The sequence below is a fragment of the Limulus polyphemus genome, unplaced genomic scaffold, assembly GCF_000517525.1.
Source record: "Limulus polyphemus unplaced genomic scaffold, Limulus_polyphemus-2.1.2 Scaffold8181, whole genome shotgun sequence".
Lineage (NCBI taxonomy): Eukaryota > Metazoa > Arthropoda > Merostomata > Xiphosura > Limulidae > Limulus > Limulus polyphemus.
In genome coordinates, this window is record NW_013673791.1 from 6129 (window position 1) to 16727 (window position 10599).

A 10599-nucleotide genomic window follows, 5' to 3' on the forward strand; every position below is an offset into this window, starting at 1 on the left:
CTATATCTTCTGTACACATAAAGTAACTTGTGTGTTTTGTTTTACTTTTTTTGTCACTTTGCATGGTGATAGGGCAAAGCAGGCAGGGATGGAAGCAAAGGTGAAAAAGGTGCTACGGTAGGTATAGTGGTCACATTTACCATGCATGATATATACTAATATATGTGTGCATGCTTTGGTTTGACTTTGTATATATATACACGCAACGTAAAACTAAGTATTTTCTCCAAGAGTAATTCATATCTTATTTGCTTTAAAGTAAATTTAATAGACAGTAACTTTTCTCTATCACAATTTGTATTATCTATGTTTTGTAGATCTAGATATCTACTTGAAGATTAATACACAGCATCCAAAATTTACAATCTTTTTTAGATTGTGATAGTTTAATTGTAAGTGATATTCTGATAGGTGTGTGCATGATGACTTTCCTGATGATAAATTGTTATGCAACTTAATACTAGATATCATTTATTGAAAACAAGTGTAGATATGATATTTTAAAATATATATTTAAGTATACGTTACAACTAAGCTGAGGAAAGAAAAGCGTTGATGAGATAATAAAATTTTTTGTCATGAGAGAACAAATCATTATCAATTATCAACTCAGAGTAATTTTGGTACTAAAAATCAGGCCTCATACAAAATTTATTTAAAACAAACTTTTACCTAGAAAAACCTTACTTGGACAAAGATATTAAACATATCTTGATTTCTGAATATTTGTAGTGTGAATTAATGTCTATAATATTTGAAATATCCCAGACACCCACTTATTATTCTAGAAAAAAATTGAATACTTTAAGGTTATATTTAGAAACTCTGCCAAGATTACAAAAATGCAAGTTCCAATAACAAAATTAAACATTCTTTATTATTTAATCTTTACTCAACATTATGTTTTCTCTTTAACTGCTTGTGCATTTTTTAACGATACTTACTCAAAGTTAGAATCTTGAGATTTCTGGCTCAACAAGAACTAGAAGCAGTGAGATTTGATTGCAGTCATACACATTTATTGGTTTTTAAGATCAGTGCCTTATTATGGTTGATAAGCAGCAAGATTTTAATATAATTAACACTCACTTTTTATTAAATTCTTGTTACTAATGTATGGCCTCTCTCAGCTGCTGTCTTCTTGTTTCCAATATTTAACAAATATTAACAAATGATGCCAGTATCACTTTTCAAACCAGAAACAACATACTGCTAGCACAGTTGATTGGTTAATTACAATATTTATATGTGATCTTTTGAAATAAGACTTACTTCAACATTATGTCCAGATACTTTCATAATTTTGTATTTGAGTTTGACTGTAGACAGTTTCATGAGATCATTTTAAAAGATAAAAAAAAAAGATGTTATAAATAAGCAGTACAATTTTAGCAAAAACAGAGTCGAAAATAGCATCAAAACTAACACTTAATGAAAAAGTAAAAGATATATTAAAATATATTGTCAGTTAAATATTTAAAAACTAATAATTCAGAACTAGTGATCTTTGAGAAACAGTTACTGACATTTATCTGGAGATTTGTAAAGGATATTGTGGCTTCAGGTTATCAGTTTTGGAAATATGAATTGATTTAGAGTTTTAATGGAAAACACACAACAGAATTATGTTTGGTATGTTCTGTCGAAGATTACATCAAAATGTTTATTTATATCTCAGGTCTAATTATAAGGTCTTAACTTACTTATATGTAGGATCTCTTGTAAGATTTCATCAGAAAAATCTTAATAATTACACGCAAGTCCTTTTCTCAGATCTCGTATGTTAAAAACATCATAGTTTACATTAAAGTCCTTAGATATCATCTGCCAAAACTTAACAGTGTACTTCTAAGTTCTCTTGTCAGATTTTATCTTCTAGAACTTCAACATTTATAATAGTTAGAAAACATTCTTTAGCAAAATTAAATGAAGAAAAATCTGACATAGAAATTTCAACTAACAAACCAAGAGAATGGGAACAGATCTATTAGTGGATGGTTATAGCTGACATAGAAACATAGCAATCCAAGACAACAGATCTATTGGTGGATGGTTATAGCTGACATAGAAACATAACAATCCAAGACAACAGATCTATTGGTGGATGGTTATTGCTGACATAGAAACATAACAATCCAAGAGAACAGATCTATTAGTGGATGGTTATAGCTGACATAGAAACATAACAAACCAAGAGAATGGGAACAGATCTATTGGTGGATGGTTATAGCTGACATATTACATTTTGTAGCAGTAATAAGCACCTTGAAATCCTTTAGGGTTTCAGTTCTAGGTCCAAGTATTACAATTTGTAGTAGTAATAAGCACCTTGAAATCCTTTATAGTTTCAGTTCTAGGTCCAAGTATTACAATTTGTAGCAGTAATAAGCACCTTGAAATCCATTTTAGTTTCAGTTCGAGGTCCAGATATTACAATTTGTATCAAAAGTTCACAGTAAACACACACTTGTGTGGTGATGTAAAGTTTCATTTTATCCATTATTCTTTGATCAGAGACCTTAACATTTTATCCATTATTCATTGATCAGAGACCTTAACATTTTATCCATTATTCATTGATCAGAGACCTTAACATTTTATACATTATTCATTGATCAGAGACCTTAACATTTTATCCATTATTCATTGATCAGAGACCTTAACATTTTATCCTTTATTCATTGATCAGAGACCTTAACATTTTATTCATTGATCAGAGACCTTGACATTTGATCCATTATTCATTGATCAGAGACCTTAACATTTTATCCATTATTCATTGATCAGAGACCTTAACATTTTATCCATTATTCATTGATCAGACCTTAACATTTTATCCATTATTCATTGATCAGAGACCTTAACATTTTATCCATTATTCATTGATCAGAGACCTTAACATTTTTATAGATAACTTGGCTTGTCTTTCTGAGAGATTACTAAAATTTAGGATTTTCCCCAAAAAATTGTTATTTTGGCTTTATTTTGATCTTAGAAGAACTTTGCAATATGAGAATTACATGTGAATTGGCATTCTTTCATCAAAATTTATTAAATATTGGCCTCATGACAAACTTGTAACTTAGTGTAATATCTGTCTTTGTTATCTGTATGAATAAAAATAGTTTTGTAATTAGAAAGTATTCTGTTTGTTCTTCAGATTTTGTATCAGTTTTAGATTAATTAATGGTTTAATATTTCTTTTTTAACAGTCTTCTGTGAGATATATTCAACAGGTAAGTTGAAGATTTCTAAATAATGACATTTTTATTCATTTAGTCTTCTTTGCTGAGTTTTGTTTGGAAGTTTTATTTTATTAATGGGTGGAATTTCTTCTTTCAACGTGTTTTCTATTACCTTATGTATGTTCAGAACACAGAATCTAGAAATCGTAGCTCACAGAGTCGGTACTTTTCACAAGTATTTTTGTATATTCCTAGAACTAAAAAGAATGTTCAAAATTTTCTGATATATATTGAATGTAATTGATTAACTTAAATGTTACAGAATGTTCTAGCCTTTCCATGATTTGAAACACTAGTACTTATATTCCTATATTTGATTTCTTAATCTCGTGATATTCCAAAGCACACAGGATCAAGAGGAAAAGTTAGCATCTTGAACACTTTTGGAAAGTGGATTTTCCTTCACCAGGGACATTTATTCTTGATGAAGGTAGTTCCACTTCCAAAAGTACTTGGGTTAATAAATTCCTAAACTGTAACATTAAGCATGAAAGATGATTTGTTAAAACCTTGCTATGTTTGATGCTCAACTTCTACCTTGGTGGAATAGAGTATAAATATGTGAAAGCTACTCCTAGATTTCTCCCATCATCCACATCTACAATCGTGTAAACCTTCATTGGGTTGTAATCTGCAGCAATGGTCTATCTCTGCTGACCATCTTTAAAACCTAGGTCTTAGTTGTTTTTGTTACCCAGTGTGAGTTTATATGTTTTTATATCAAAACTTACCACCAAAAAATGATCAAAACTCATGTGTTAAATTTAGTAAAAAAAACTGAATAGACTCAGGTTTTCTTTCACGAATGTAAAAGAGTAAGATATGCATACATCCAAACATCTTACTTATTTTACTACATTACAAGCTTTCAGGAATGTAAAAGTATAAGATATGCATACGTCCAAACATCTTACCCATTTTACTACATTACAAGCTTTTGGGAAGGTAAAAGTATAAGACATGCATACGTCCAAACATCTTACCCATTTTACTACATTACAAGCTTTCAGGAATGTAAAAGTATAAGATATGCATACGTCAAAACATCTTACCTATTTTACTACATTACAAGCTTTCAGGAATGTAAAAGTGTAAGATATGCATACGTCCAAACATCTTACCCATTTTACTACATTACAAGCTTTCAGGAATGTAAAAGAGTAAGACATGCATACATCCAAACATCTTACTTATTTTACTACATTACAAGCTTTCAGGAATGTAAAAGTATAAGATATGCATACGTCCAAACATCTTACCCATTTTACTACATTACAAGCTTTCAGGAATGTAAAAGTATAAGATATGCATACGTCCAAACATCTTACCCATTTTACTACATTACAAGCTTTCAGGAATGTAAAAGTATAAGATATGCATACGTCCAAACACCTTACCCATTTTACTACATTACAAGCTTTTGGGAAGGTAAAAGTATAAGATATGCATACGTCAAAACATCTTACCCATTTTACTACATTACAAGCTTTAAGGAATGTAAAAGTATAAGATATGCATACGTCCAAACATCTTACCTATTTTATTACATTACAAGCTTTCGGGAATGTAAAAGTATAAGACATGCATACGTCCAAACATCTTACCCATTTTACTACATTACAAGCTTTCGGGAATGTAGAAGTATAAGATATGCATACATCCAAACATCTTACCTATTTTACTACATTACAAGCTTTCGGGAATGTAAAAGTATAAGACATGCATACGTCCAAACATCTTACCCATTTTACTACATTACAAGCTTTCAGGAATGTAAAAGTATAAGACATGCATACGTCCAAACATCTTACCCATTTTACTACATTACAAGCTTTCGCGAATGTAAAAGTATAAGATATGCATACGTCCAAACATCTTACCTATTTTACTACATTACAAGCTTTCGCGAATGTAAAATTATAAGACATGCATACGTCCAAACATCTTACCTATTTTACTACATTACAAGCTTTCGCGAATGTAAAAGTATAAGATATGCATACGTCCAAACATCTTACCTATTTTACTATATTACAAGCTTTCAGGAATGTAAAAGTATAAGATATGCATACGTCCAAACATCTTACCTATTTTACTAAAGGTTAATAAAGGTTAATCAGTTTACTGTGATATATATTCTTGTTTTACTTAACAAAAACAGAAAAAACTAAGTGATTAAACATTGTGATCCTATAGAGTAGATTTCATGATGAATACTAAGGTATAATATTTCTTAATGTTAATTTTCTTTTTCAGGATAGCCGGAGCCTAGAAGGAGCAAAAGACTTTGTAAGTACAATATCATACACACACTGTGTAACTGATATTATATTGATTAGTATATCATACAGACATTCAGTAACTGATATGTTGATTAGTCTATTATATTGGTATTCTGTAACTGATATGTTGATTAGTCTATAATATTGGCATTCTGTAACTGATATTATGTTGATTAAGATATCACACTGAGATTCTGCAACTGATATTGTGTTGATTAGTTTATCATACTGGCACTCTGTAACTGATATTATGTTGATTAAGATATCACACTGAGATTCTGCAACTGATATTGTGTTGATTAGTTTATCATACTGGCACTTTGTAACTTACTGTATGCGTCTTTCATTCATATAGATCTTTAAAATATATGAAGCTTATTTATATAGTGTTTTTGTTAACTAAGCCTAACAAGCAGTTTAGTAGTAAAATTTCTATAATTACTTTAGTAAAGCTAATGAAATAGATTAATATATGTTTATGTATTGTAGACATAATTTGTAAAACATTTTATGTTGTTAAAGCCACAGTTACAATTAAGAAGTTTTCAACAACCCACGTTTTCCTGCACTTTGATTTATATTTTGGGATATTTTTCTGGCCCTTGTGAAACCTGCAGATTAATGTTTATAATAACGTATTTTACTTAATTATAGTATTTTGGCACTTGTATATAAAGTTAAAATCATAAATAATATTCAATGTTAAACTGGTACAGTTTATCTATGGCCTATCTATGGCCTTCAAAAAGTTGACGACTCTACCTGTTTTGACATTACAACTCCTGAGGATGACAGTTGATAATCTTTAATATATGTTCATTTGCCTTACCATGTATGTTTTGTTTAAATCATGTTTATTGATTTACTACAACTGCAGTGTGTAAATCATGTTTATTGATTTACTACAACTGTAGTGTGTAAATCATGTTTATTGATTTACTACAACTGTAGTGTGTAAATCATGTTTATTGATTTACTACAACTGTAGTGTGTAAATCATGTTTATTGATTTACTACAACTGTAGTGTGTAAATCATGTTTATTGATTTACTACAACTGTAGTGTGTAAATCATGTTTATTGATTTACTACAACTGCAGTGTGTAAATCATGTTTATTGATTTACTACAACTGTAGTGTGTAAATCATGATAATTGATTTACTACAACTGTAATGTGTAAATCATGTTTATTGATTTACTACAACTGTAGTGTGTAAATCATGATAATTGATTTATCTTATTTATTTTAATAAATTAGTGTCAGGTTGCACATTAATGTGTTAAATGAAGAATTCTTAAAACATATAATTAATACATACAAATGTTTGTGTTTTCAGATAACAGGTCCACCAGGGCCACCTGGTCCACCAGTAAGTATAAAACTTAAAATTTAACAACTGAAATGTTATTGAATAATATCCCACTCAGTTACTAGTTACTTTGTTTTGATACTTTACTTACTTATGTAAACCAAGTGTTGTCCCTGAAATCTTCTCTAGTAGTACCATATCTCAATTAGGCTTGTATTAATCACACTTTAGTTAATCATGTTTTATGAATTTTTAGCTATGGCATAGCATCTCATAGAATGACTCTGAGTTTTTCAAGTACAAATATTTAACTTATAGCTCCATCTTTCCTTGACCAAGATGAGATCTAATTACAGTTTGGACTCGGAAGGTCAAACCTATTCGAGTGATGTATTTGATCATCGCCAAAGTCTCATAGATGAATTTACTCTAATCCTGCCTAATAAAAACAAAAATACTGTTAGAGATCCTGATGACTAATAAAACTGAATTGGGTATATATGTGTGTGTGTGCCCCATCCTTAGTATTGCTTGTGCACAAATATATAGCTAATAAAAGGGAACAAGATCTCATAGATTAATATGTTATAATATGTCTTAATCAGATGTAATTGTAACCCATTTTGATGTTTTTAACATCTTTAATTATTCAGAAAAAAGGGATACTGATGAAGCTGAAATTCACGGTTATGAATTAAAAGATATGTTGAGGTGATAGCTGGTCATTAGCAAGTCAGACTAGAAAAAAATATAACCTTCACACCCAAAAGCTATTTTTAGTGAGGCTTACAGAAAACAACATTTAGGGCTATTTTCTCCCAACAAAATTTTGATCAGCAAAGTGACCAGAAAATTTATACTGTAGCTGTTGCAGGTGGTTTGTAGTAGACATATCTGCAGCAATTTTTTTAAAACTTTAAATACATGTTTTCATAGAACTCTAATAGCTAAGTAACAGACAGAATCAGTAAATAAACACAGTTCATAACTTATGTATTATGGAGTTGGTTCAGAAGAATAACAGTGAGACAGGATGTAATATGTAGTTTAATACATACGTTTTGTAGATCTAATGTTAAATTACAGCTGTAATACATACGTTTTGTAGATCTAATGTTAAATTACAGCTGTAATACATACGTTTTGTAGATCTAATGTTAAATTACAGCTGTAATACATACATTTTGTAGATCTAATGTTAAATTACAGCTGTAATACATATGTTTTGTAGATCTAATGTTAAATTACAGCTGTAATACTTTTTACGTAACCTTAGCTATCAACAGATATTTTATATTTCACACCTTTTTACAGGAAATAGTTAACAGTTCAATAGTAACATGTTAGACAACATTATGTAGTATGACAGGAAATAGTTAACAATTCAATAGTAACATGTTAGACAATATTATGTAGTATGACAGGAAATAGTTAACAGTTCAATAGTAACATGTTAGACAACATTATGTAGTACGACAGGAAATAGTTAACAATTCAATAGTAACATGTTAGACAACATTATGTTGTATGACAGGAAATAGTTAACAATTCAATAGTAACATGTTAGACAACATTATGTAGTATGACAGGAAATAGTTAACAATTCAATAGTAACATGTTAGACAACATTATGTAGTATGACAGGAAATAGTTAACAATTCAATAGTAACATGTTAGACAACATTATGTAGTATGACAGGAAATAGTTAACAATTCAATAGTAACATGTTAGACAACATTATGTTGTATGACAGGAAATAGTTAACAATTCAATAGTAACATGTTAGACAACATTATGTAGTATGACATGCCCAGATAAATGTCAGTCATTAACTACAAGTAATATAACACTACAGCCCCCTTTTTACAAACAAACATTTTTTATACACATTGTTTCAACTAAATTATTTCACCATTTTTATAGGTATATTCCTTTTTTTTTTGGAAGTGGCTGTTAAGCAGTTTGATTTTGATTTATAGTTTGTACTTCTAAGTTGCTGTTTAAAGATAATGTTTCATCACACAGTATTTCATCTGAATAAGTTTAGTCCTAGTACCGGTAAGTCTTTTGATTGAAGGTTTAAAACTTTAGTCTTGTTGTACATTTCTTCGTGTAACTAACAATTTTTTTACCAAATATAATGAAAAATTATTTTGTCAGGGTATCAGGGGGATACAGGGTCCACCAGGAATAAAGGGTGACAAAGGAAAAGATGGGGAGAAAGGAGAACCTGTAAGTTCTAAGTTCTTAATGATGTTCACCTGTTTAAATTGTTTGTCTCCATGGCTATTTACATTACTTTTAGAGTTTTTTTGCTGAAGCTACATACTACATCAGAAAAAATTATTTGTATATACAGGAAAGTAAAGCAAAAATATTTCAAAACAGAAACTATAAACTAGTACGTGAAATTTCCTGGTGTGATTATAATCTGTTTATCACAAGTGTATATTGTAAATGTTTCTAAAGACAAATGCCCTGAAAACAAAATAAAGATGGGGGCAGGATGGCAAGTTCACTAAATATACATCTTGATGCAATTAATTCTGAATTGAAATTCTCTTCATATAGGGTGAGAAGGGAAACACAGGAAACTTAGGCCCAATGGGGTTACCTGTAAGTAACACTACAATTTTTAAAGTATTGAATTATGAAACTTTTTTGTGATGCTTGGTTTTAAACTTTGACTTTGTTGATTTACTTGATTATGTCAGTGACGATTAATAACCTTTAAGAATGTGACTTCAGTAAAAATAGATAAACACATTATTGATACAACGTTAAATTTATGATGTAATTTGTATGAAATATATCGCTAAAGTAGTTGCATTTCAACTTCTTCATTGTTGTGGTGTTGTTTATCGTAATTTTCAGATGATGGTGAGGAAAATAATTTAATGTCCTGTCCACTAACAATAACATGTTTCTACAAGCTTAAACACTGTGGTAACGTGTAAGCCTCATTTACAGCCATGCTAACTATACTACACTAGTATAAAAATAAACATACTTGTGCAACTTCACAGCAGATCAATCAAGTAACTGAAAACAAAACACTTTCTGATTGAACTCTATTGACTAGAAAAAAAACTTAAACTTTTTAGTCTAAATATCATGCCACCCTCTAGTTAACAGCTAAGTTACAGCATAAAAATATAAAGTTTGTACCAATATACTGAATTTATGGGATGATTATAAAGAAATGCATATTTTTAAATGATTGTATCTTAAAAACTACTTTTCCTAGGGAGATAAATTTCACCAGAGATATATTGAGAATTATAAGGTTTGGTCAAGAAAACTTTGACTTTGTACAGTGAGTTTCAAAAATTGTTGCAGAAAGTGTTCAGTATGCTTTACAAATTTTGTGTTGTTGAAAATAAAAAAACAACAAAAAGATAAAACCAGTGCTAGTTTGGCAGGAAAAGAGGTTTAGATATACAACATTGTATGTTTTTATTATTAAAAATTATTCATTAAAGTTAAGGAGGAGTTATGTTTGTGTGCGGTCTTGTCCTAACTTACTGTTAGTATGGTCAGCCAAAGCTGAACTTTACCTTCAGCTGTAGGTGCGCTATAAGTGTGACAGTTATATTTGTGTGCAGTCTTGTCCTAAGTTACTGTTAGTATGGTCAGCCAAAGCTGAACTTTACCTTCAGCTGTAGGTGCGCTATAAGTGTGACAGTTATGTTTGTGTGCTGTCTTGTCCTAAGTTACTGTTAGTATGGTCAGCCAAAGCTGAACTTTTCCTTCAGCTGTAG

At 29.9% G+C, this 10599-nt stretch overlaps 1 protein-coding gene across 1 annotated transcript in view; it reads left to right on the forward strand.

Annotated features, from left to right (window-relative positions):
- LOC106475175 (collagen alpha chain CG42342-like) overlaps window positions 1–10599 on the forward strand; it is a gene marked incomplete at its 3' end in the record, with an annotated part of 27532 nt that overhangs the window by 4839 nt on the left and 12094 nt on the right. The window contains exons 3-8 of the mRNA XM_022379359.1: window positions 73–117; window positions 3213–3236; window positions 5502–5534; window positions 6865–6897; window positions 8999–9070; window positions 9410–9454. Of these exons, the coding sequence (XP_022235067.1) occupies window positions 73–117; window positions 3213–3236; window positions 5502–5534; window positions 6865–6897; window positions 8999–9070; window positions 9410–9454 (252 nt within the window). The remainder of the gene's footprint in view (window positions 1–72; window positions 118–3212; window positions 3237–5501; window positions 5535–6864; window positions 6898–8998; window positions 9071–9409; window positions 9455–10599) is intronic.